The 27,170-nt window shown below is 61.8% G+C and overlaps 1 protein-coding gene across 7 annotated transcripts in view; it reads right to left on the bottom strand.

Annotated features, from left to right (window-relative positions):
• Positions 1 to 27,170, bottom strand: part of TSNARE1 (t-SNARE domain containing 1) — an 84,353-nt gene that overhangs the window by 30,646 nt on the left and 26,537 nt on the right. For all 7 annotated transcript variants that reach the window (XR_007135374.1, XM_047783134.1, XM_047783137.1 and 4 more), the window contains exons 3-10: positions 26,503 to 26,626; positions 21,159 to 21,308; positions 19,815 to 20,312; positions 15,578 to 15,655; positions 14,697 to 14,766; positions 6,793 to 6,883; positions 4,219 to 4,293; positions 3,691 to 3,750 (exon numbers count right to left, since the gene is read on the bottom strand). Coding sequence is in view for 6 of the 7 variants with exons in the window: in XM_047783134.1 (XP_047639090.1) it covers positions 3,691 to 3,750; positions 4,219 to 4,293; positions 6,793 to 6,883; positions 14,697 to 14,766; positions 15,578 to 15,655; positions 19,815 to 20,312; positions 21,159 to 21,308; positions 26,503 to 26,590 (1,110 nt within the window). In the remaining variant the exon portion in view is untranslated. The remainder of the gene's footprint in view (positions 1 to 3,690; positions 3,751 to 4,218; positions 4,294 to 6,792; positions 6,884 to 14,696; positions 14,767 to 15,577; positions 15,656 to 19,814; positions 20,313 to 21,158; positions 21,309 to 26,502; positions 26,627 to 27,170) is intronic.

Below are 27,170 nucleotides of genomic sequence, written 5' to 3'. Positions count from 1 at the left end.
TATCACCTCTCAGTAATGTTTTGCAGTTTTCAATAGAGAGGGTTAAACAGTTCGTTAACTGCCAAGCCATGAAGGGAACCCCCTAACTGTTGGCTTTTAAAGATACCCTGCATCAGATTAAAGGCACTCATATCTCCTCCGAGCTTGCTGAACCTTTTGAGCCCCCGTAAGCGAGCGCTGAATTTTACCGAATGTTCTTCTGTGTCTGTTGAGATAGATGCTCAAGTCAATTTTCTTTTTTTCTTTTTCTTTTTTTTGTCTTTTGTCTCTTAGGGCCACACCCGTGACATACGGAGGTTCCCAGGCTAGGGGTCCAATCGGAGCTGTTGCTGCCGGCCTACACTGCAGTCTCAGCAACGCCAGATCCAAGCCACGTCCCTGACCTACACACAGCTCACGGCAACGCTGGATCCTTAACCCACGGAGCAAGACCAGGGATCAAACCTGCGTCCTCATGGACACTAGTTGGGCTCGTTAACCACTGAGCCACGAAGGGACCTCCCTCACTGAGGTTTTAATGTGATAAATTTCTCTGACTGCTCTGAATGTAAACCAACCTTGTATCCCTAGAATAATGAGAATCCCACTTTATACTGATATATTGTCTCTGTACAAAGACACACGAAGTATATCTTTGTATAAAGAATATAATGAGAACCCCACTTTATAACGATACATTGTCTTTGTATATATTGCTAGACTCAGCTTATTAATATTTTGGTCAGGATTTTTGCTTCTATGTTCGTAAGCAGACATCCTGTGACGTCCTTTTAAGAGTCTGGAGGCAAGGAGTACCAGCGTCATAAAGGTGAGACATATTCCTTCTTTTTATATTCTATTACAAGAGTTTGTCTAAACCGGTGTTACTTAATTATTTATTTCGCTTTTTAGGGCTGTGCCCATGACATATGGAAGTTCCCAGACTAAGGGCCGACTCAGAGCTACAGCTGCCTGCCCGCACGGCAGCCGCAGCAATGCAAGATCTGAGCCGCGTCTGCGACCTACTGCGACCTACACCACGGCTCACGGCAACGCCAGATCCTTAACCCACTGAGCAAGGCCAGGGATTGAACCCACATTCTCATGGATGCTAGTCAGGTTTGTTACCACTGAGCCACAACAGGAACTCCCAAAGCTGGTATTACCTATACCTCAAATATTTGGGAGAATTCACCAGTCAAGTCACCTAACCTGGAATTTTCTTGCTAGGATGTTTTGTAATTACGGATTTCATTGAATAAGTACTCTTTCTAGATTTTTTACACATCTTGGTAAGCTACGTTTTTCTCAAAAAAATCTGTATGTCATCTAAGTTGTCAAATTTATCGGCATTAAGATGTTCCTAACAGCTCATCACTTTTTTCAGTCTCTGAGATCTATAATGATAGGGCCATTTTCATTTCTCTTAGTAGCAGTTTGTATTTTCTCTCTGCCTCCTGATCAATCTCACAGGAGGTAACAATTTATTAGTCATTCGAGAGAATCAAGTTTGGCCTTGGTGAATGTGTCCACCGTGCGTCCATTTTATCTCACGGGTTTGTGCTTTTCTCCCACGCATTTTCTTTGAATTAAATTTTTTGTTACTATTGCTGTTTTTCTAGTACCTGAGACTGAGAATTAGATCCCTGATTTTCACTCTTTTCTGAAAGATGTATTTAACGCTATAAATGTCCCTCTAAGCACAGCTTTAGCTGTACCCCAAGTTCTGATCTGCTGCATTTTTCATTTTTGTTCAGCTCATGATTAGTTCTAATTTCCACCGTGGTTTCTGCCTTGATCTGTGGGTTATTTCAAATTGTATTCTTTACATACTCAGTTCTGGTGGTTTCCTGCTACTAGATTCTAGTTTAACTGCATTCTGGTTAGAGAAGGCACTGAGCACTACATCAGCCCTTTGGAATTTGTGGAGACTTGCTTCACAGTCCAGCATGTGCACTGTGTGTACTTGAAAGAAAAACACATTCTCCTGTGGTTGGTTACAGTGTCATAAGTACCGATTAGGTCAGTGCATTGATCTACAGTATTGGTGGAAGCTTTTATGTCCTCACTGAATTTTGTCAGTTTATCGGTCGTCTAGAGAGATTGTCATAATTTCCAACTCTGACTGTGAATTTGCTATTTTCCTTCTATTATTGTCGGGTTTGCTTTATATTTATATTTTTGAGGCTATATTAGGCACGTGTCATTTTAGTGTGACATCTTCATTCGAAGACACTTTTCATCCTTACAAAATGTACCTTCTGGATCTCCACTAATGCTTCTTCAGATGAGTCTACTGACCCTGATATTAACAGCGCTGCATCGGTTTTCCTCGTTGACGGCTGCACACAATGTATATTTTCCCTTCCTTTTACTTTTCACAGTTTTCTGGATTTATGTGTAAGGTCTGTCTCTTGGAAGCACCATACGGTCCTTCCTCTTTTAACCAAGTCTGATAATCTGTGCCTTTTATTGGCAGTGTCCGTCCATTTTAGTTTAATACAAGTGGTACAAATAAACCACCTTACAATTTATTTCCTCTTTTTTCCTATCTGCTTTTATTGACGTTCCTCTTTTTTTATTTATTTTTTTGCTTTCGAGTTGATCAAGTTTTTATTATTTCATTTTCCTCCCAATTTACCTTACAGCTTCCTTTCTCGTAGTGCATTTGGCACCAGCCACAATGTAACACACACCCTGGCTTACCACGGTCTGCTTAAGTTAGGATTGTTGCCACTTATCTGATGAAGAACTTCACAACTACGGCACCTTCTACCTCCAGTGTGGCCTCTGTGCTGCTGCTGGACCCGTGTTTTCATCTGCCCCCCGTCTGAAGCCCCCCACGTCAGTCTTGGCACTGGTCGGCCACCACATGCATCTAGGTGTTTAACCGTGTCCGTGCCCAGCATTCCTTCCTCTGTGAACGAGCTCTGTCGGGGGTTATCTTCCTTCTCCTCCTTTTTAGAGAGTTCTGCGGATGAATTCTCTCCAGTGTTGTTTTTCTGAAGATGTTTTCATGTCACCTTCACTTCGGAAAAAAGGTTTTCAGCAGATGTAGAACTCCAGGCCAGTGGTTAGTTTCTTCTCATTGCATGTCTTTCCACTGTCTTCCCGCTTCCACTGTTTCTTTTAAGTAGTCGTGTGTAAGCCTTGCTGCTCTTTTAAAAATAATGTTGCCTCTAGGGCTTTAATATGCTCTCAAGCTTTTTTTTCCTGGTTTTAGTCTGCTTTTAAGATTTTATTTTTGCCTTTGGTTTGCAAATTTTTATTATGATGTGACTAAGGTAGCTTTTAAGAAGCAGGATAAACTTATTCCATTTGTCATAGAGCCTCTCAGTCTGCGGCTTAAAGCATTTGGGTAGTTTTGGAAAATTCTCAACCACTACCTCTTCAAACACTGTTTCTGTCCATTCTGTCTCCCTCGTGCTCCCTAGGACTCCGCTTAAACTCTCCTCTAGATTTTCTATCCACTCCTTCTCACGGGAGGTTAGTCTGATACGAGTTAGTCCTGCACAGCAAGCAGAACTATCGGCAATCATGCCTCTATGTCAGGCCCATGCCAGGCACCTGAGGGCAAAGCACCAGTTTCTTAAAAGTCTGTTTGTCAAGGTGACGCCCTCGGGCCTCCCTGCTCTCCCCAGGGCCCCAGGGGCTCCATGTTCTCTGCCGTCCCCTAATGCCCACTGGCCCCAGCAAAAACTCAGAACCTACCTGCTGCTTGCCGCCCCTCTGTGCTGTGGGAAGCAGTGCTCTGGACTTCTCCGCAATTTTCTGTGGGATAAAGTACAAGAGAAGGGAGATGGGAGGAAGAGAGAGAGTGGGAAAGAGAGGACAGATGGTCAGATAAACACGAAGTGCTAGACAATGACCAAGAGCAAAGCACAGCATCAGCTCTGAGAACGGAGCTGCCACAGGACTCAGGAAGACCGGGCGCTTGGATGGGCGGGGGCACGGTCTGCTAGACGGCTTCCTTCCACACACTCAGGCTCCCTGGGTCTCGGTTTCCTCACCTGTCAGAACAGGTGACACCTGCTCCCACCACCTCCCAGGGGGCTGTCACAAGGACCCGCCTGAGCAGCGCTGCAGAAGGTGAAGGCCCCGGCCCCCACACACTGCAGTCCCCCCAGCTGGGTCCTGGCCACTAGCAAATGTTCACAAGGCTGGCCCTTCGCCTGCTTTGGGGGGTGGGACTGCACCCATCCCCAGAGTGGGTGCTCAAGGGACCTGTGGGTGCCTCACCTTTTGCACCACTCCATAGCGCTGGATGGCATCTGAGAGCTGAGTTTTCAGGCGGTCCAGCTGAAGGCGCTCCTGCTGCAAAGAGAGCGTGGGCTTCAACAGGTGGCTGAGGCCTCACCCTGCCCTGCAGCCCCTCCATCCCTGGGCACTTCAGTTCGCTCGACCCGGGTGCCCCTCCTGTTCCTCCAGGCAGCACCTGCACCACAGCCCCGGATCCATCCCTCTCCAGCCTCACACACAGCCTCTGTCCTGCTGGAATGGGACCTCGTCCCTTGTTCACCTCTGTGCCCGTGTCCAGAATGATCCCCAGCACAGAGCCGGAACCCAAGACATACTGCCAAACGAAGGCACTGGCAAGCCTTGGACCCTGGCACTGCCAGGCTATCGGGAGCTCCAAACCCTCCTCTCTCAGCAGACACCACCAGGGCCAGTGGAGCCACGCCAGTCCCAGGGTCCTTAGGTCAGGATGCAGACACGGGCTCCTGATCCCCTCCTGCCCTCAGCACCTCTCACCAGCTCCCAAGAAGGCCCTGGACACTCCCCAGACCCTGTGTCTCAAGTCACAAAACCTACCCCTTGCTGCCACCATGCACACCATGCAAGCCCATGGATGAGGAGGAGCCACGGGTGCACCAGCAGGCTGGCCACGTTTCAGTGAGACCAGCTTTCCAATACATGGCCTTCAAGGGCATTTGGCGGGATTGGGCCTCACAGTCCCCCGTGTGGCTGGAGCTCCATGGAGCCTGTTTCAGGGTCCGGTTTGTAGCTGACACCGTATGTATGCCCCAGGATAGATCTAAGAGCCCGGGGAGCTATTCAGCACTTTTGAGCAAAATACTTCCAGCTCCCCAGCCCACGTGATCCGCCGTCAGCTCCAGGAGATCGGCACAGCCTTTTCTGCCTGAGAGAGGCGTGAGCCATGCCAGCTCCCCCGGACAAGACGCCCTCCCACGGGACTGCGAGAGCCACGAAGGGGACCTCATCTGTATCCTCCGCCTCATCTGGCAAGGTGAGCGTTCAGCAAACGTGTGTCGGGTCTCAGATGGGGGGATGGAGGGTGGGCAGGTGGGTGGTTAAGTCCCTGGATGGGCAGGTAAGCAGACAATGGACAGAAGGATGGACAGACAGAAGGCTGGTGGGTCAGCAGATGTGAAGGAGGAAGGAGGCATTAGGCTAAAAGCGATCCCTCTGGAGTTCCAAGGGGTTCGGCCCTGATTTCTAGCCCTTGCGACACACACAGAGTCGAGAACACGGGTTCTGGACCCAGAAAGACCAGGACTCAAACCTAGAGGGGCCCCTCCCAGCCTGCAAGGCCTCGGACAGGACAGGAGGGCAGGAATAAGGCACGAGGCGCCACGGGAAAAGGCGCATGAACACCAAGGCCTCAGCACCGCTGCAGACGCCGCCTGGGCGGCACGAGCCCTGGGCGAAAGGCCATGACCAGGGGCCAGCCTCGGGCCCCAGCAGCCAGGCCGTGACCAGCACATGGCGAACGGAGCACCTGCTTCCTCCACCGAGATCATGCGTACACTTGCCCATCCTGCCTGGGGACACCCATCTCCTGCTTCCAGAATGTTTCTTCTATTGCTTTTTTTTTTTTTATCAAAGTGTTAAGTCCACTTTTTTTCACTTTCATTACAGTGTAACTTAAGTTTTATTAGGTAAAATGCATCCATTTAAGTGTACAATGAGGAAGTTTCAGTGGCACAGCCATCCCCACGAGCTGGTTTTGGAGGGTTCCATTTTCCCCAGAATCCCCCAAGTCCTCCTGGGACCCGTCCTGCTCCCGCTCCCGCCCAGGCCACCGCTGTCTGCTTTCTTGCTCCACGGGGTCACTCCAGGCACCTCAGGTGAACACAACACACCTGCTCTTCTGCCCCGGCCCCTCTCGCTCAGCAGGAGCTTGGAGCTTCAGCCCAGCAGCAGCAGCTCCGCAGTCCACGCCTGCCCACTGCTGGACACGTCCGCGGGGTCGGCCATGGGCCTGGGGCTCCCTGGCCAGAGGCAGGGCCTCTCTCCGCAAGGGCCACACTTTAGAGTTTAGGACGCGGAAGCCAAGCCGCCCCGGGCCACGTGGAAAGAAACGGGCACCAAGTCCAGCTTCTCTCTCCCGCCTGAGGCTTAACAACACTTAACGTTCCGCGACGCCCTCCAGCCTTTGGGGGTGGGTAGGGCATGGGTCACAGGGCCAGCCTGTGCTCACCTGGCCAAGGTGGGTGCAAGGTGAGAGGCCAAGGGGGTGGGCAGCAGCGATGGGGCAGCGGCCTGGCGCGTGGAGGCCGGGACCGTGGAGAGGAGCCCAGTCTGAGTGCAAGGACTGGGAAGCGGCACTGGAGCTGGTGGGTGGGTGAGGGGCACACAGAGCGGGGGGGGGAGGGCATCGGGGCAGCAGAGGGGGGCGCGCTTGTTCGGGAGCCCACGGTGCCGACACCACCCCCAGCCCGTGGCGGTGCCCAGGGAGTGGCTGAACACACAACCTCTGCTGGCGAACGCAGGCCAGCCCTGCGGTCAGCTCCCATCCCTGTACCCAGTGTCCCAGGCCCCTGTCCTCGCCCCCGCCCCCAAGGAACGTACCCGGGAGCAGCCCCGCAGGAGCTCGGCCGTCTGCTTCAGGGCACCGGTGCTGGTCACGATGGTCTGGTTGGTCTCCTGCTGCGCTGCGTGGCTGGGCGGGGAGGGGACAGGGACAGGGAGCAGGCGGGGGAGGACAGGGGTGCAGAAAGCGGGGGGCGACACGGAAGGGAGGGCAGCAGAGTGGGCAGGGCCATGGAGGGAGGGGCGACCCCAGGAAACACGGAGCCGGGCAGAGGAACGAGAGCGGACGGGAGGAAGGACACACAGACATGAGGGGGAGGGGCAGTGACGTGACACGGTGAGCTCGGGTCAGCACCCCCGGGCCCCCATCCCCCGTGGGCCCCGCAGACCCTGCACACAAGCCGCGGGCTCGGCACCTGCACCATCAGGGCCCCGGCCAGGAGCCCTCCCGGTGGAGAGGTCCCCGGGGGTCAGCACTGGTCGGGCCCCAGCAGGTGGGTGGCCGCAGAGATGGCCATGGGACCACAGGCCTCTGGGGGCCAAAGTGAGACTTTCGCAGGGAGGCCGGGCCCAGGGTCCCTCCCAGCCTCTTGGTTCACAACTCTGATCAGGACCTGGAAGAGGCTGAGAAGACCAGCCCCCGGCCAGCTTGGGGCTGAGCACTGTCCCCGTGGATGCAGTGACATGGCAGTTCCTGCCCTCAGGCCTCCTGTGGGCTCACACGGCCAAGGGAGGGGAGGACCCCGGCCTGGCTCTGGGCCACAGACACCAGAGCCCCTCCTGACCCTCGAGCTGCAGCACGGAGGCCCCTCTCTGGCCCCCACAGGACCCCCAACAGCAGCAGCGAGTGTGGCCCTGGGCCCTCCCAGGTTCAACAGGGGGAAGCTCCTGAGAGGCAGCCATGGAGCCGGGCCCCGTCCGCCGAGGTGGACCCTCGCAGGTGCAGGCAGCCCCAGGGCCACGTGGGGCCGCAGCAAGCAGAGAAAGGGGGCAGTTACCCCGCGGGAGTGGGGAGGAGACCCTGCAGAGGGCGCGGTCTGGGGGCCCCTTCCTCCCAGGCTCCCAGCAGACCCCGGAACCAGCAAGACACGTGCGGTCCTTCCCCCTCGGGATGCGCTCTCATGACCACTGGTGCCACCGGGCCCGCCCTCCTCCTCGCCACGCCTGCCCGTCCAGATAAGGAAATACGGGAGTCACGTATGCCAACAGACCTGACAGCTAGGACGGAAGTGAAGGCCCTGAACACCGAGAATTATCAAAACCGACTCAAGAAGAAACAGAAAACCCAAACAGCTCTCTATGTACTGAAGGAATTAGATTTGTTCTTAAAAACGTTCCCCCAAACACAGACGACTTCGCTATCAAATATTTAAAAGAGAAGTGATATCGAAACCACACGGATTCCTCCAGAACAGAGACAAGAAAGGACACGTGCGTTTTAGGCAGTCAGCATGACCCTGACCCAGAACCTAAACAAAAATCCGGAAGAAAAAAGCCGCCCGGGGAACCCGTGGACACAGCCGCCAAAACCCTTCCCAAGACGTGAGAACCTTGGACCCAACCGCGTACCAAGAGATAACACAGCATCCAAGGAGGGCAAGGTCGGGGTGGCAGCCAACGTCGACTAAGGGAACCCTCGCCTTAACAGAACAAATTTAAAAGGGAGAGAATCGTCTACAGAAACTATGCAGAGAAAGCACCCAACAAAAGTCAACATCCATTCATGATAAAAGAAAAAAAAAAAAAGAAAGAAAGAAACTCTAGGAAAACTAGGAAAGAGAAGGCAGCGCAATCAACTGGATGAAGAGAGCCTGCAACATCTGACCAGCGTCCTGTCCCCGCCAGGAGGGGGGTGGCCCCGGACTGCCACCTCCAGCAGCCCTTCACAGTCGGACGACAGTCTAAGCTTCCGAGGACACGTCGCTGCCACTGTAACAGGACAAGAGAGGAAAGCAGCATGGGGATGCAGACCCCGCAACTGTCCGGGTCACGACGACAGGCCCGTCTACAGGAAGACCCAGGGAACGTGGGAACAGACCCCAGCTCCTTGCCGTTTGTCCCACCCTGCAGTGGGCCGAGCCCTTCTCACTGATCTGAACGGGCTCGGGGTGGCCCTGACCGCAGAGGATGGCACAGGAGACCCTATGCCTTCCGAGAGGGCGCTAAGAGGCAGAGCCGCCTCGGCCGTCACTGCCAGAAGCCTCGCCAGGGAGCCCTGAGCCGCCACGTGACAAGTTCAGCTACCACGAGGCCGCGGTGTCCAGAGCAAGGGCGCAGAGGCTCCGGGTGACCCCCCCCAGGGCTCAGCATCTGTCACCCGTGAGGCTTCCCGGTGCTCAGGCCGGCTGTGGCGTCGCCCAGGCTCCGAGTGGTCCCAGCCGAGGCCCAGACATTCTGGAGCCGAGCAGAACCCAAGGCCAGCTTCCACCACCAGCTCTACTGCCTGTGACCCCTCTGGCCTTGGGTCTGGCCCTGGGGCTGTGTAAGGTCCCCCCAGAGAGGAAGCCAAACTTCACGTCCAACTCGCCACAGCGACTCCCGGGCCCCAGGTGACAGGCGAACCCCACCCCGAGGTCCTGGGGACACTCCACAGCTCTGCTCTCGCTCGGGGCCCCAGGAAAGCCCCTCCCTCTCCTGCCTCAGGTTCCCCATGTGTTAAGGGGGACCTGGTCTGGTCTGCTGGGAGGGCCCGGGTCGTGCCCTGGGCTCCAGAGGCAGCTCTGACAAGTCAGCGTGAGGCCAGCCCAGGGACCAGGGCCCCTTCCACCCAGGACGACCCTAAGCGCAGACAACGGCGGATGGCCTGGGGGGACCCACTGTCCCCATCCTGGTGCCTCAGCACAGCCCCGGGGGTCTCTGTGCGCAGGCGCGTGCGGTCGCGGCGGGGCTGGGATGAGGGTCCATGTGGGTCTGAGGCTGCCGATCTGAGCTCTGCGAGGCGGAGAGGAGACGGGCCCGGCGTGCGCCCGGGCTCTGGGCACGAAGCCGCTCCAACAGCCACCAGGCCACGCAACCGGATCAGCCTGCCTCGTGCCTCCTTCGTCCTCTGACGTGCAAGTCCTCTGCCAAGAAGGAAGAAAGGCACGGCTCACACCGACCAGGAGCCGGCCCCGGCCCCCGGCACTGCACCCCAAGACCCCAACAGTTCACCCCAGACCCCAGCGGTGCACCCCAGGACCCACACTGCACCCCTATACCCCGGCACTGCACCCCAGGACCCCAACAATACTCACGAGGACCCCAAAACTGCACCCCAGACCCCGACAGTGCACCCCAGGAACCCACACTGCACCTCCAGGCCCCAGCACTGCACCTCAGGACACCAGCACTGTCCCCCAGAACCCTGATACTGTACCCCCAGACCCCAGAACTGCACCCCCAGACCCCAACGGTGCACACTAGGACCCTGACACTGCACCCCCAGGACCCCGACAGCGCACCCTGGGAGGCAGGCTGGGCAGACACTCCGCAGTCCCCTCTCAGCCCCCCTCAGGGCCACCCAACTTGCACGCCTGGCTCCTCACGCCCACAGGGAGTGGCACACCTTCAGGCCAGAGAACTGCCGAGGAACCCGCAGAAAGGCCCCTGCGTCACACACCAGGAGCGGGGCGGAAGCCTCCTGGGAAGGAAGATCCGCCCAGGCTGCGCACACCAGCTCCGCTTCAGCGGGGAGGCGAGGGGCCCAGAACAGAGGGATGCGACCACGTTGGGGGGGCAGCCTTCGTGGGCACCCCCTGTGCCGGTGCCTGGCATCCTGGGCGGCGGGCACGGGCCGTTTCCCAGGGAGAGGAGGAGCTGCCAGCTCCGCCCCCGCCCCCCCCCCAGAGGCCGCACATGCAGGGACACGGGCCACCATCAGAACCCCGGCCGCCCACCTCGGGCGATGTCCCCGCCTCCCTCAGGACGGCCTCCGAGGGAGGTGGCCTTCAATGGGTTCCTGGGGGAAGAGGTGCCCGCAGAAGGGGCTATGAGAGGAAGAGGCCCCCATGGGCCCCCGAGGCTGGGGCCGCCCACCTGCCTGTTTCCTGCTCCAGGGAACCCAGCCCGCTGCAGGCCCCCTGCCCCCAGCACCACTCCCCAGGGACACCCGCTGCACCCTGAGTGAGGCTGGGACCCCCAGGCCCTTCACAGGAGGGAGCGTGAGAAGCGGAGGCCAGGGCTTCCCTGGGGCCACCAGGCCCAGCCCACGAGGGGCAGCGCCCAACCCCGCTGTGGCCTCCGAAGGCTGCCTCTGGCCTTGCAGGCCCCTCTGTGCCTGGTCCCCGTCGGCCAGCAAACTGTGACAGCTGGCGGGCAGCGAGGGTGAGGCACAGGGACACGGGCTAAGGCAAGAACCAAGACCTCGCAGGGGCTGGCGTGGGGCGAGAGCCAAGCAGGGTGGCCCAAGCTGGGGGGGGAGAGGGGGCCGTGATGTCCGGCGGAGCTCCAGGGAGCCGGCCCTCCTGCCTCGCTCTCTGCCCTGTCAGGAGCCAGGAAGCACCACTCTCAGCTCTGATGTCTGGGTGCACAACGGATGCCCTCACCCAGAGAGAAGGCGACGGGAGTGGTCCCCACCGGTGCGGGGGCAGGCCAGAGCAGGACTCCCTGAGGCCCGAGCAGGGACCTCAGCCTGGACGGGCCTGCAGCCTGGGCCCCACAAGGAGCCTCCCTGCCTCCCTCCATGCCCCCTCCACACCCCAGCTCCCATGGGGACCTGACGTGAGCTCCATGCCCCAACTCCTGTGGGGGCCTGACGTGAACCCCTCCATGTTCCAGCTCCTGTGGGGGCCCACGGGAGCCCTGAGCCCCCGTCTCCCATGGGGGCCCAATATGAGCCCCTCCCCCCAGCTCCCGGGGGTGCCCAATGTGAGCCCCCACAGCTGCTTGGAGGAGCAGGGGTCACGGAGCACCAGGGCCGGGCACCCCCTTGACCTGCAAGCCCGGAAGGAACCTCCCTGCCTCCCACGGACACAGGCTACCAGAGCCGGCTGTGGGTTCAGCCACAGCTCAGGCCCAGCCCCGGCCACACCCATTGTCACTGACCCACTCAGGGCCCCCTGCCTTGCAGACTCTGAGCTGGGCTCCAAGGCGGGGGTGACAGGGCCCCTGCCCACTGGCCGGCTGCTCGCGTGGAGCTCCTGGAGGGACCGTCTGCTCATTCAGCCACGACCCCCGAGGGCTGATGCTGACAAGCAGAGGCTCACTGCCGCCAGGCCTCGCCGTCACTGACAGCCCACCCGGGCCAGCCTGGGAGCCCGTGCTGGGGGGGCCCGGGGGGTCCGGGACAGGGCCCGCTCTCGGGGGCTGACAGAAACGACGGAGCCCACTCCTGTCTCGTGCAAGGTAAGACCAGCGCGATCCCGTGGGGTCCCGAGGAAGCTTATCTAGTCTCTCAGAAGGACTGTCCCTGCTCCTGGGGTCAGACAACCCCCCTCCACCCCGCTCCAGGAGCGCCGTCTTCTTTCTTAACAAAACCACGGCAACAGGGACGCGTGTGGCTTCTTTCTAACATCCCTACTCGGCGGAGCAAAAAGCCGGCACCTGTCACTGTGCGGCAGACACAGACGTGACCACCTTACTCGTCGAGTCACTTTTTATTACTGGAGTTTCTTCGGCTGCGCCCGCGGCACATGAACATTCCTGGGCCAGGGATGGAACAGGCACCACGGCAGCGCCCCGAGCCACAGCAGCGACAATGCCAGATCCTTAACTCACCGCCCACAAGGGAACTCCTCAAGGCATTTTAAAACGCCAAGGGTCCGTGAGGTGTGTGACTCCCCCCCAGCACGGGGTCATGGAACACTCCAGAAGGGCATGACAAGCAGGCCAGGCAGCCTGGTTGCAGCTGCCCTGCAGGGTGGAGGCGCCAAAGGCCAGGGGGTTCTTGAGGGGACAGGAAGGCACTAAGGGAGTCTGGACGCCCAGAAGCTGAGGCTGGGAGGGGGGCAGACCCACAAGGGGACAACATCCTCCAGCCACCAGGTCAGGCGGCCCAGGGCCCTGGGGACGCCACCCCGGGGCCCAACCGAGAGGCAGGAAGCGGCACAGAGACTGCCCACAGGCTCCTGCGAGCTGATCCCAGTGCAGAAAACAGGACGGGCCCGAGAGCGGCCCAGCATCTCTGCTCAACGATCACGCAGAGGCGACAGCGCCGTCCGTGCCTCGGAGGGGCAGCCTGTGGCGGGGCAGACACCCCCGGCCCTCGGTGTAAAAAGCGGGATCCGGACCACCAGCTGCTTAAATCCAACGCTGCAAAACGCCCATGGACGTGAGAGGAGGCTGGCAGGAGGCAGCGAGGGGCTAACGGCGCTCTCCCGCAGGCATCCTGGGCACCCAGGTTTCCTGCAATGAGCATCTGTTACCTTCACCACTGGAAAACCAAACCTTACTTTAAAAACATACGTAAAGAAGAATTAAACACATAAAATCTGCCAAGGGTCCTTTGTTGCCTCGAGCTCTGGACCCCGCGACTTGGCGGGGTGGTCCCGGCCTGCCTGGGAGGGTAGCTTTCGGCCTGGCTGTCAATTGAGAGAGGCATGGCCTGAGCCACACAGCCGCGTCTCAGGGCCGCAGGGTCTGCGTGGGGGAGACGGGAGCTGAGGGCGGGAAGCAGGAGCTGCGGGCAGGGCCGAGCCCCCCCGGGGAAGCCCAGTGCTGCTGCACGACGGCTGATTCCAAGGCACCAGGGATCACAGAAGACTGGCTCAGACTCAGAGCCCAGCCGGGCGCCCCACGTCATCAGGCTCCCTGCGGGAGTGCAGCCAGGCACCTGCGTGGACGAGGGCAGGCTGGGCTCGTGCTGAGATCCGACACGCGCATCAGCAAGCGCTGGTCCCCAGGCATTCCTGCCCCACAGGACTGGCCCTCGAGCTCGTACCCGCAGGATGGGTCCTCTTCCAGCTGCCACCACCTGCTCCGGCTGCCCAGAGCAGAGGTGGGGAGGGCTGGGGGGGGCCACGTGCTGCAGGGCGCCCTCTATCCCGGGAGCACTGTGGTTCACAGGGAGGGGGTGGGCGGGGGCTGGGGGTGCAAGGTTGGGTGGGACCAGGAAGGTCCCTGGGTTCAGGCACAGCGCCCAGGGCAGCTCCACGGTGGGGCGGAGGGGGCGGGGCGGGGGGGGGCGCCCAGCTCAGCTCTGCCCCAGCACCTCCGGGACCCAGAGGCCCCCAGAGCCTCCTCTGGGCCAGACAGGCTTAGGACAGCCCCCCTCCCGAGCGGCCCCAAGGCCCCAACCTCTCCAATGGACGTCAATGCCAGGAAGAGACAGGCGGTCCACCGCCCATGGCTCCCCATCCCTGGCAGGATGGCTCAGGCTCAAAGAGGCGGCCTGACCGGCCCAGGGTGCCCTCAGGGAGGTGGCAAAGGGGACAGGGGTTCAGGTGCAGGCCTCAGGCTCCCCCTCAGTGCCCCCCACACCCCGTGCCAAGGGCTGGGGGCTCATGGGACCTCCTGAGAAGAGCCTGGAGCCTTGGCCTGAACACAGAGCTGCCCCTGCCCCAAGCCGGGCCCCCTGCAGAGATCTGCTGTCCCCCCCTCACCCTGGGGTCCCAGCACCTGAGGGGCCTTTCTGTAGGAAGCTAAACCTCATCCCAGACCAGCTGCCTCACCCAACCCAACCCAGGGCAGGCCTCTGGGCGACCCCAAGAGGAGAGCCAGGGGGCCCCCACAGGGGCAGAACCGAAAAACACACGGCCCCAGTCCTGTCAGCCTGCGTGCCCGCCTCCTGCAAACCGCCGTGCGAATGGCACACTCATGTCATGCCATGTCCCCATCGGTGCGTTCACAGCCCTTCCTGAGCTCTGGTGTGTGGCAGACAGGTTTGCGGGCAGTAAGTAGGGCAAAAAGTGAGCAAGAGATGCTCACCCCACCACCCGTGCCCTGTGGAGGGGGACACCCACGTGCGAGCCCAGCTGGCTGGCAGGCTGGTGTAGGGACGGGCACACCCACGTGCCCCGCACACTCACAGGCTGTCCCGCAGCTCCTGTGTGTCATCTGGCGTCCCCAGGGACTGGAGGCTCTGCTCCAAGGAGGTCACTGCCACGAGAAGGGGGACAAGAGATAAGAGACCCCCTCACTGCACGGTGCATCCCCTGCGCTTCCTCTGCCCAGGGACCTGAGTGCCAAGTCCAGGGAGCCCACCTGAGTGACCATGCTCCCGCCAAGCAGAGGCTGGGGGGTGCAGAGGCCTCAGAGCTGGCGCAGCCCAGGGCCACCCCCCAGCCTCAGTCACACCCCCAGCAGAGCCCCAGGACAGCCCTCTTCCCAGGTGTCCAGGGACAGGTGCTCAGGCCCACGTGGGGCTCAGGGCTCTGCGAGCTGCCTTCAGTGGGCCTCGCCCTGTGTCTAGGGAGGGGGCTTCTCTGACCTGGGAGTGCTCAGGGTTCAGGGCAAACACCAGCGCCCCCCAAGGGGACAAGGAGCCCTGCCTGCCCGGGTCCCTGGGTCCTACCGGTTGAGCCCTAGCCTCTCGCCCCGACCCCAGCCTGGTGACCTGTGAGTGCGCTGGCCCTGCCAGCCTGACAGAGGCACTGCTGCGCTCCTCCGGGGTGGGGGGTGGCATCCAGATCAGGGTGTGCGGCAGGGGAGGGAGCAGTGGGCATGGGGGCACTTGCTGGGAGCCGATGGCATGTGCTGGGAGCACCACCCGGGCTGGGGTGGCTCAGGACACGGCCCAGCCTGACACCACAACACGGGGGTCATGCCCCCCGCCACTGCTGTCCCAAGACCCCAGGCTCGGGCCACAGGCCAGCCTCGTCGGGGGTGGCCACAGGCACGCCTCCCGCCCCCCTGTCACCCCGGCCTCCTGTGGTGCCCCTGCGGCCTGGGCCTGCGGGGGCAGACTCACCGTTGGAGTTGATTCGGAAGACGTGGGCCGACGTCTCCTGGAACAGCTCCTGGAGGTCCCTCGAGTCCATCTGGGTGGCTGCGGGGAGAGGGGACGGGGACACACCTTCACCATGGGGCCTGCGGGGGCCCAGTCCACCGTGCTCAGGAGGAGCCCCCACCAGCTGTGCCCCGCATGCCCGGCGGAGCCCGAGAGATGGGACAGGAGCCACTGGCCGCCCACGGCGCTCAGGGAGGGGAGAACGGCAAGGAGGCAGCCCCTCGGCCAAGGCCCCCCGCCCCTCGCCACTGCCCGGCACAGCTGAGGGGCAGGAAGGGAGGCCCGCTGTCCCCCAGAAGACAGAGAAGCCCGGCGACAGGCCGCCCCGGCCTCCCGAGGCCCCAGCGTGGCACACGCTGGGGTGGATCTGACGGGCGTCACACGGGGACAGAGCCGGGAGCAGGTGGCATGACGGGGCCGGTACGAGCTCCAGAATGGAGAGCAGTAACCAGGGCGCCCTAGGGCTGAGGGCGGGTCGGGAGGGGGTGCTGGGCGAGGCCGTCCCTGTACGCGGACAGTGTGGGGGACCCAGCAGCTCACACTCATCGGAGCCCCTGAACCGCAGCCAGGACCAGGCACTTCACGGCCCGTGCGTTTTACCTCGAGGGAAAGACAAAAGCGCATCCTTCGGAGGAAGCGTGCGGAGGCCACGGTTCACTCTGAAGCGAGTGAAGACACGAGGGCGGGGGGAGGCGGCGGAGCTGGAGCCGGAGCCGGAGCCGGAGCCAAGCTGGAGCCGGGCCGGGAGGGCGCGGCCGGATGAAAACACACACCCGGCAGCGGCGAGCAGAGCGCCACTCCGAGGACACAGGCCAGCGGTAAATCCAGCAGGGACGGGGGACGTCCCAAGTCAACGAGCCGGGAGGCCCGGATGACCCCAAAGTGGGAAGGAAACAATAGAGGTCGATCAACTCGACACGGGCGAGAACACGGATGACGCAAGTCGAGGCCCCGAAGCAGTCAAGGAACTCGACGGACTCGCGGCAGCCCCGCTGAGCTCAGCGCGGGAAGACGCGCGGCAGCAGCCCGCGGAGGGAGGGGGCGCTCGCAGCAGGTCCCACGGGCCCTCGGACGACACGGAGGAGCCCCAGGAACCACCCGTGCCAGCGACTCTGACAACGGTCAGCAACGAGCACGTCCCTCGAAAGACACCACACGGAGCGGAGCGGCCACGGGCAACAAACAGCCTCCCCCAGAGAGGGCGCGGGCTCGGGCAGCCTCTTTGGTGATTCTGCCTCATGTCCAAGGAAGCGCAACACCAATTCTCCAGAAACCCTTTCAGAAGGCAGGAGGGGCAATGAGTCCCTGCCCAGGGCAACCCCGACATTACCGTTTCCGTGACCAGACGGCGTGGACATCAGCGGAGACACAGGCGGACAGACACACGAGAAGAGAGGCGCGCAGCTCCCCGGGTTCAACCAACGGGGCGGACGACGGCACGTCCAGGAACCGCGGCCCCAGATCCACGCTGCTCAAAAACCAGCTCAGCGTGGGCCAGTCTGCACTCCAGGGGTCTGACGGGTTCCCTGTATCCAGAATGAGGACAGAGCTGATGCAGGGGACAGGCCAGCAGCCCAGCAGGAGGCGGACGTGGATGCGAGCAGAAACCGCACGGAAGAAGATGATGAATGGACAGACAACGTGGGCGCAGGGAGCAGGCTGAAGCTGCAGAGGGGTCCCTCGCCACCCGCAGAGGGTGGCGAAAAGCAGCAGGAGCGCCGGCAAGGAGGGCTGCTCACAGCTGCCGCGGGGCCTAGAAGCAGTACAACCGCTGCAGACGACGGCTCGGCAATTGCCTACAAAGCCAAACGCACAGGACCTGCAGCCTGCCTCTCAGGTATGCATCCAACCCCTCTGCGCCCCCCGAGAGCAAGGACGTGCACCCACGCACGAACATTCTCAGGCCCTCACTCGGCCAGAAGCTGGCGACGAGCGGCCCACCTGGACAGGACACCAACTGTGGGCGGCCCCTCCTGAGCAGTAGCAGGAAGAGCTACGGGCACCCAACACTGCGGCCGGTCCTCAAACATATCAGGATGGGGACAGAAGGCGGAGCCAAAGGAAGGCAGCCCACAGGCCCCGTGACACAGGGACCCTGCCAAGAGAAGCCCCCCACAAGGCCAAAGGCCAGGGAACACTGTCCCAGGCGGAGTGGCCCGGGTGGGGGTGCAGGGGACCAGCAGGGTCACGGGATGCTCAGCCCTGAGCTTCCCCACGGGGGCTCCCGGGCACGTCCCGTAGCTGCATCCTTAGGGGACACGCTGTCCTTACACAAATTACACTCGGATGAAGCCATGTCCTGGGTTCCATGGCGCACACCTTCACCCCCGGGGCCCTCGCCCGAGGCCACCACACAACGGTCCTCCCGGGGCCGGACCCCACGGCCGGGCGGCCTTCCGGGCAAGCTCGAGCCCATCACCTCTCCCCCGGCACAATGTTTTCAGGAACATCTGCGGAGCACCACACTCAGACCGCTGGGAAGGCGGACCCCTCGGCAGTCTCGCTGGCTCGGGGTCACAGCCTGCCCCCCGCCGGGGCTCTTAGGCGCAGGACCCTGCACAGAGCAGGGGTCAAGGACCAGAGACGGCAAGTGAGGGCATGCACACAAGAGCACGACCCCAGCGACCCCTGGCCCCCGCAGGTCTGGGCGGCCACGGGGTGACAGGCCACGCGTAAGAATCCCGAAGGCAGGGCAGGCGGGCTCTCGCTGGTGAACAGCAGAGAGCAGCCCTGGCGCCTGCGGATGGGACTCAAGGAGGGACAGCAGGGACGGGCTCGGAGGCGCTGGTGGTCCCGGGGGCGGCGGCCAGCACCTGGGCCCTCAGGGCAGGAGCTTGCCCTCCGCCCTGGCCCTCTGACCCCGAGCCGAGGGGCTGGCTCCTGGGGCCCGGGTTAGGACAAAGGCCCAGGGGACCCGAGGCTCGGACACGGGGCTGGACAAGGGAGAAGCACGTCACCCGTGCCCGCCATCCCCACTCAGGGAGTCTCCCAGGCACCATCTCAGGCCTCAGCACACACCATCCCCCCACCCCCGGGACACCCGTCCTCGGCCTGCGCAGCAGAGGGCAAGGGCGAGGCCGCGGGCAGAGATGGCTTCCACGCTCCGGTGCCTCAGGCCCAACCGCCCAGAGTCCACGTTGGTACAGACAGGCTCCCAGCCCCCCACGACCCCCTGCACCCGCAGGAGGCTGCCCCACTCAGGGTGTCTCCCAGGCACCACTCAGGCCTCACCCCACACTGGCTGGGAGTGAGCAGAGTGGGGCCAGGGTCTGAGGGGAGCGAGGGCCACCTGTTGCAGCCCAGCTCTAGGCCAGCCCGGCCCACAGCAGCTCGGAGACGTGACCCATGCAGCAGGGAGCCAGCACAGGGACCGGGCGGGCACCTCACCCTCCTCCAGCTCCACGGCTGCACCGCAAAGGCCGCCCACAGCAGTTCTGCGGCCCACGTGCCGCTGGGAGCCTGTCCTAGTCGCATAGCAGCCTGTCCCAGCGCTCTCTAGGCTCCCAGATGGCAGGCCTGTGCGAACCCTCCCTGACACGCTGTGCCCACCTAGAGCCTCCGTGGGGCATCAGGCCCCACAGAGCGACGCTGGCGAGCCCAGGAGGGGCTCTGCCTGAGCCTGGGAGGCCGCAGGGAACCCAGGTGACCGGGCCTCAGGTTCCCCCCACCTGCCATCCTGATGCTGCAGGGCCAGCCCACCTGGGCCAGGCCTCCTCCAGACTCTGAACGAGCAACAGAGCCTGAGTTCCAAGGCCAGCTGACGCCTGGTCACGAAACCGGCTCAGAAAGTCAGCACAAGCGTGTCATTTAACGGAGGAGACAGGAGAGAGAAGAGCCAGCCTATCTGGGCCTGCAGAGGCCAAGTGTGGAGGGGACCCTGTGCTCCGGCTGGGCTGTGCATGTGACAGGCTGGGACATGTCCTCCGACTGTAGGTCAGAGGCTGGAACTGGGCGGCCCTGGGAAGAGAGCCGCGTCGTGTCCGCGCTCGGCTCTGCACGGGTGGGGATGGGGGTCGAGCACCAGGGGAGGAAGCCAACGCCACCCCTGAAGCGCCTCAAGTTTGGGTGCTGTCGCATGCAGGATGGGCGGTGGGGCAGAGGAGGCAGGACAGGAAGGGTCCGAGACCGCGGCGGGGGAGGGACAGCAGCCTGCAGCGGCTACGCGCTTCCTGCCGGGCGAGCTGGGCGAGGCACTCACCTGCGGGTGGCTCGGGGCCGGTGCCCCCCGACGGCAGGGCCTGGCAGGAGAAGGTCTTGGCCACCGCCTGCTCCACGGGCGTGAGGGCCAGGGCCTGGGGCCTGGCGGGGTCCGGGCCGGGGGCCGCCCCGCGCAGCTCGCCCAGTTTGCGCCGCACGACGGCACGCAGGTCCCGCCACTTGTGCTTGAGGTCCCCGATGTCGCGGCGACAGTAGCCTAGCGCATTCACGGCCTGCAGGATACGGCTCCACACGCGGTACCTGCGGGCAGGCTCGGCCGCGGGCCGCCCGGGGCCGAACAGCAGCTGGTGGTGCCTGCTGACCTTGGCCACCAGCACCTCCGTCTCCTGCGGGCGGAAGTTGGGCTTCCTCTTCTTGGCCCGGGTGATGCCAGGCCCCGCCACCCGGCCACGGACGCCCGCAGCCAAGTCCTTCCTTGGGCCGGCCGGCGGCGAGGTGGGCTCTGGCGTCCCGCTGCCCTCGGTGGCGACCCCTGGCCCTGGAAAGGCACCAAAAGGCGGGTGTTTAAGGCCCTGGCCGGTGGGGTGGTGGCTGGGGTGGCAGCTGCCAGGCTGCCTCCTCTTTGCCTTGGGTTCAGAACGCTGCCACCCGCTCCCGTCCACGGCCCCTCCCTGCTGTGTGTCCAGCGGCCTGGGTCCACGTCCCGGCTGCTGCCTGGCTGGGCGCCGTCCAGCAAGGCAGCTCACTTCCATGCGCCAGCGCTCATCAACGAGGGCCACCGATCCCCGCTGCCTCTGGCAGCACAACCGCACAAAGGGGTGAGAAGGCCAGGGAGGTTGTCTCCTGCCCGCGGGGACCAGGCCGGGGCTGCTTGCCTGGGGACAGCCCTCACCACGGACACGCCAGACAGCCTGACCAAGAACCCCTCAGGACGCCACTGACCCCTGCCCAGCTGCGGAGTCCTGGCCTCGGCCTCCCCCCACCCAGCCTCCCCCTACAGCAACACACCCAGACCTGCACTCCCCGACTAGCCCCCTCTGGGGGTTTCTGGGGCCAAGGCGCCATGGGAGCTGGCCCAGTCCTCCCACCCCATCCGTCCTGCAGGGCTGGCCTCGTCCCTGGAGCCCATAGGGCCATGACAGCCTGGCAACACCCCTCCTGCCCGGGTCCAGCATGGCCACGCCACCCGCTGTCCCTGGGGAGGGGGAGGGCTAGTGGGGGAGGGTGGGGACAGCCCAGGATGCCTGCCCCAGCCTCCCCCAGCACCACCAGCCTGAGCCTCTGGAATTCCCACCCGCCCGCGTGCTGACCCGCCCTCCTCTGCACTCAGCATGTCTGGGTGGCCTTCCCCGGACCCCGCATCCCGGCATCCCAGAGGAAGTACCTCGCTTCCTGGCCCTCGGGCCTCTGGGCGTGCCCGCTGGCCCCAGATCGCCTTCCCCTTCCTTGCCCACACACACGTCCTGCGGGTGGCTCTCTGGAGACGGGCAGGGGAAATGGCGGATTCCGTATTCGGTCCAACACTTAGCGCACTCTGCAGACAGCAAGGGACAGTCACGGTTATGCCCAGCCTGCCCGCAGAGCAGCTCAGGGCACGGCTAGTGGAGCAAGGCGCTCACGAAGGACAGTGAGAGCCCCGGGCCCTCCACGCAGCCACGTGGAGAGTTCCACGCGCTTAGACCCACCTCCTCCAGGAAGCCCTCCCTGACTGCCACCCCCTCCAGAACGCCCCTTTTACTGAAAGCCAGTACTACACACGGAACTTGACATTTTCCAACTCTTCCTCTGCACTCCAGCCCCCAAAAGGGGGTTCCAAACCAGGATGAGACCCCTGCGAGCAGAGTCTCAGGTGCGGCCCACATACCAGGCCAGGCCTTCGACGGGCATCACCTGGGTATGAAAAATGACGCACAGAAATGGAGAGAGGGCCTTGGGAACAGCAACAGCAATGTGCAATCGCCACAACACCGACAGGGGGCCATTCCCTTGTATTTTATAAAAATATCATTTATGGTATATGGGAAGTGGAAATTAAAAAAAAAAAAAAAAAAAACCCAGAGTTCCCGTCGTGGCGCAGTGGTTAATGAATCCGACTAGGAACCATGAGGTTGCAGGTTCGGTCCCTGCCCTTGCTCAGTGGGTGAAGGATCCGGCGTTGCCATGAGCTGTGGTGTAGGTCGCAGATGCGGCTCGGATCCCGCGTTGCTGTGCCTGTGGTGTAGGCCGGCGGCTACAGCTCCGATTCGAGCCCTAGCCTGGGAACCTCCATATGCCGAGGGAGCAGCCCTAGAAAAGACAAAAAATAATAATAACAAAATAAAATAAAACAAAATATAAAAAATAAAGAATAAACCCATTCCCCTGACACGCGGCTGCAAAGCCCCAGCGGGCCCAGGAGCAGGTGGGCTCCAGGAAGGACAGTTTTCTCTTTGATGGTTTTCATTTGTCCAGAAACACTTCCTGGACAGGTTCATTGGAATCCCTGAGCCCCAAGAAATACAAGGTAAAGGCACTGACACCTCTGGAACCAGGCTGCCTTCCGTCCGCGGACCTTGGGGTCAGCAGAGGCAGTGGTGCCAGGCTGGGGCCACACGCCAGAGCCGAGAGCTGCTTGCGGGCCCTGCTCTGCCCGGGCTCCCAGGAGGAAGGCAGGTTCCAGAAGCATGCTCCGGGGAGACGCTGGGCCCCACTGGCTTGGAAGCCGTCCCACCAGGTCAAGGGCCGAGGAAGTCCTGGGGAGCGATGGTCCCAGGCCCGTCCCGGCGCGGAGCTCCACGTCCGGGTGTGCCTGCGGCTCGAGGGTCCAGGTCAGGGCCCATCTCGCAAGAGGCAGGACCGGGGGCTCCCTCTCCCCAGGGGCTTCGTGGGGAGCCTGCAGGCAGGGCCTCCTCTGCAGGCGGACCACCCCCAGCCCAGCCCAGCGACTGCTGTTTCCTGACGGAGGGGAGGCCCGGCTGGGCCAAGGGGGGCCGCGGCCCCCGCCAGCAGCCCCGAGCAGCCCGCCGCACACCCGTCTCCCGGCAAGCTCTGGCCCGACCGGATGAGGATCTGGAGGTTTCCCTTGTTTTGTGTGAGTTCGTCCTGTGCTGGTCCTCTGCCACCTTCGGCCGCATCTGTGACGGGATCGGCGACCAGGACCCGCCCTGAGCTCGCCCACACCTGGGGCCACCCCTCCCTGGGAGCCTTCCTGGTCCCCCCCCGCCCCCCCAGAATCACAGCCAGCAGCCCCGGTCTCAACAACTGCCACCAAATCAGGACAACGCAGACCCTTTCCTGACAGAAAGGTCGTTACCTCAGAAATCGTTTTCTACAGATGACCAGAAAGAAAGAACCTACTGGGGAAATGAACTGTAATTCTAAACACGTCCTGGGTCAGAGGAGAAATCACACTGGAACGAAAATATTCACAACAAAACATTCATTTAAAAATACTGTATGTTTTAAACGTGTGATCAGCTGGACATTTGTAACCTCAGGTGCTCTTATTAGAAAGGCAGAAAAACGGAATGTGAAGGAGGTAAACCTCCAACTTTGGAGTTAGAAAAATAACACAGCCTCAACTCAAGGGCGGGAGCACAGTAATTTGAAGATATGGGCAGAACTCCACACCAAATTTTAAAACGAGCATAGAATACAGATCGAGAAAGTCAAGTCAGGTCTCTGGAGACGCCAAGTATCTGTCGATAGTGATTTATAAAAGAAGAAAACAGGGTGAAAGAAACAAGACCAGGGATACAAAAAGAAGAGGGGGCTGGCCGGTCAGTGAAACAGCGGGAACCCGCCCGGCTGAGCGCCCCCCTCCCAGCCCGACCTGTTTTCCGGCGGCGGCGGCGGCCCGGCCGGGAGGTGGCAGAGTCGCGATGGGAACCAGAGCTGTGCCCTTGACCCCGCAGGAGGGCCGCCCGGGGCCCCCGGGCAGTGCCACGCTGCTGCGCGCAGGTGTCTCAGCGAATTGGAACATTCAGATGAAGCAGACGCACGTCCAGGAAAACACGACAAACGGACCCGAGAAGAAACGGGGAGCCTGGCAGCTTCCGCAGACGGGAGAGGGACAGGCCACCCAAAGCAACGCGAGGCCTCGGGCAGCGACCCGAGGGCGCGGGTAAGGCTGCGCCAGCCACGGGAACGCCCACGGCGCCCAGGGGCCCTGGTTCCTGATATCACTGGGTCTGCTTTTCTGTCGGGAATGTTCCACGTTGAGAATGTTAAAATATAAGACGTAAAAATTAAATAAAACCCCTGGACTTTGCGTCTTCAAAAAAACAGCTGCACCCGCAACAAAGATCTGGAAGATGTAATTTGTTCCACTTTTTCTTTTATTATTTAAGGCCACACCCACAGCAAGTGGACGCTCCCGGGCCGGGGACAGAATCTGAGCGGCAGCTGCGACCTACACTGCGGCTGCAGCAACGTGGGATCCTTTACCCACTGGGCTGGGCCGGGGAGCAAAGCCCCACCGCCACAGCGACCCAAGCTGCTGCAGTCAGCCTCCTAACCCACTGCGCCACGGCAGGAGCTCCAGAATGTGCCATTTCTAGCGGCATCCTTGTAACAGCAGCCAGAAAAACACGGGTTTTCATTTTGCGAAATTCAGTGAAAGGTATGTAAGCTCTTCATGGAGAAGGTGATAAAACTTTACTGAAAGACGGTGAAGACCCGAGACACACAAAGAGCGACACGCTGAGGGCTGCAAGACTGAGGAGGACAAGGGACTTCGGGTTTCACACACCTCAGTGGGGGCCGAGCCAGCCGGGCGACGAGTTTCTAAAATCCGTTCAGCCACGAGAGGCCAAAGCACCCAAGACACTTCCAAGGAAAAGCAGGTAGAGCGACGGGCCCTAAAAACCACCGGAAGTGACACCACCTCAATGAAAACTGGGGGGGCGGGGGGGTTGCACAGGAACAGAAAAAGTGACCAAGAGAACGGATACGGGACGTGCCCTGATGGCAGACGGGGCACCGCCGGTCTGCAGGAACGGATGGGACCTTCGGAGAGGGGCCAGGGCAAACCGTGACTCCGATCTGTCCCCAGCCCTCCTCACGCCGTGCACAAGACCCAACTCCAGGCGACTGAAAGACCTCAGTGTGAAAACATCACCCAAGCTTGAGAGGAACGCGAAGGTTAGGGCACCATCACCCGGTGGGTTTACTCGGCTGAACAGGAAGAGGCAGGCGAGACTCAGGTGACCTCGGGTCGTAACTGAGAACTTACAGACCAAAAAAAAAAAAAAAAAGGAGTTCCCAGCATGGCTCAGTGGTTAACGAACCTGACGAGGAACCATGAGGTTGCAGGTTCAAGTCCTGGCCTCGCTCAGTGGGTTAAGGGTCCAGCGTTGCCGTGGCTGTGGCGCAGGCCGGCGGCTACAGCTCCGATTCGACCCCTAGCCTGGGAATCTCCATATGCTATGGGTGCGGCTCTAGAAAAGACAAGAGACCAAAAAAAAAAAACAAACTTGCCCTCATCAGCTGGCACCACACAGAAAAGCCAGCAGGCGGGACAAGGGTTTCCTCTCCAGAATACCCACAGAAAGCGACAAACTCAAGAGAGAGGTGCACCAACAGAGTCACCAGGAAAGAGCCAAATGCCCCAAATCACATGGAAACGGGCCAATCCCATTAGTTACCGGACGAACGAGAACTTCCACCAGGAGCTACCAAAGCCTGTCCACAGATGGGCAGAGAGTCAAAGCCACTGCCGTCTGGTGCCAAGAGGACCCGGGAGCAAGGGCAGGTGTGCGCGACCACCAGCCAACAGGCTGGCCCAGCTCCCGCCAGCACCCCTGGTGCAGGGCGAACCCATAGCACCGGCACCCACAGGTCCTCAGCACCATCGCACAACACGGCCCAAAACGGGTGCCCGAACGGCCCCCTGCCCATGGAACAGGTGCACCTGCCATGGCCATGCAGAGACCAGAGCAGAGACGGACGGGCAGCCGAGCAGATGGCTGTGACCTGCGGGCAAACCAGCAAAACCAGCCAGCGGCAGAATCGCACAATCGCACAGTCCCGCGACACGCAGGCTCAGCAGGGGCTGCTTGAGGAGGTGACGCGTGGGAGCGAGACCACGAGGCAGGAACGGAAGCCGCGCCCATGCCCGGGGCGGAGGGCAGGCCACGGAGCCAGGGGAGGCGCCCTGGAGTCTGTGCTGCCAACCCTCGGACGCTCACGTTTCACTCCGCGTGCACACGCACTCCCGCTGCCACGCTCGCTCACACTCGGCATCTGCCCAGCGTCCCCAGGGACGTGAATCGGGCAACACAGCCACACGTTCTGCCCCAAACCCCCTTCACACGGGGAGGCAGGGTGGCGAGGGAGCGGGTGCGCGGTCAGCCCGCGGGTCAGACAGCTCAGAGGACAGAGCAGGGGCTCGGCCCCCAGAAACCTCGAAGAAACCTCGGCCACAGCAGCTGCGTGGCCCGGGCTACCGCCCACCAGCCACGCGCCTCCCGCCGGGGGCTCCCACCCTGTCCTCTGGAAGGCCGCTCACTCACCACGCTCCCCTGGCGGCCCCAGGCCACCGCGGAGGGACGGCAGCGCCCAGGTCTGCCCCCACGGCAGGGCCGTCCCTCCCGGTGCTGACACAGTGCAGCACCCATGACCCTGACCCAGGGCCAGCATCACCCCGGGTCTGGAGTCACAGGCAGCAGTGGCCAGAAGGACGGAACCAACACAAGACAGCGGAGCCCCGCCCACCGCCGGCCCCGCCTCCCCGCCCCCGCTGTCCTTACCCAGGGGCTGATAGCCTTGACCGGAGGGCCCCCCAAAGGGGCTGCGGCTCCCCAGGCCGCCACTGCCAGCCATGGGCCCGTAGGACATCTTCTCAGACGGTGGGGCTGCCACCCTCCTGTAGAGCTGGAGGCAACAAGACGGCGGGGGGGTTAGTGCTGGGATTCGGGGTGCTCTCTGACCCCCCCACCCAGGCCCCACCCCCAGCCTGACTCCAGCGCCAGAGCTCAGCTCAGCCAGGGAGCCCCTCCCAGCTGCCCTCCTGTCCCTCTAGCCCCGCGTGGGGACCCTGGGAAGGCTGCCTCCCCGCAAGGACCCCTCACAAAGATCCCAGCAGCCCCGCTGGAGCCCCAGCTCCCCTGCCCTTGCCCACCTGGCTTCTGAGACCGCTGGGTGCTCCACCCAGGGCAGCACCCACAACCCCAGGGGGAGCTCAAGCACCATGCCGTCCAAGAACCTGCAGGGCCCAGGCACCTGCCAAACTTGTCTCCAGCCGGGCCCTCCCGAGCCACCAGGGCTGGACAGGCTGGGGGCAGGCTGCCTGCGGCTGCACTGCCAGGGCCACATGCTACCTTCGTGGCTGGGGACAAGCCACGGGCCCTCTCGGCCCCCCTGTTTCCCTAGCTGCAAAAGCAGGGTCTCAGAACAGTCCCCCCAAGCCCCTTCCCAG

The sequence above is a fragment of the Phacochoerus africanus genome, chromosome 6, assembly GCF_016906955.1.
Source record: "Phacochoerus africanus isolate WHEZ1 chromosome 6, ROS_Pafr_v1, whole genome shotgun sequence".
In the NCBI taxonomy this organism is placed as follows: Eukaryota; Metazoa; Chordata; class Mammalia; order Artiodactyla; family Suidae; genus Phacochoerus; species Phacochoerus africanus.
The sequence above is the reverse complement of the archived record's forward strand: the minus strand, read 5'-3'. Positions and strand labels throughout refer to the sequence as shown.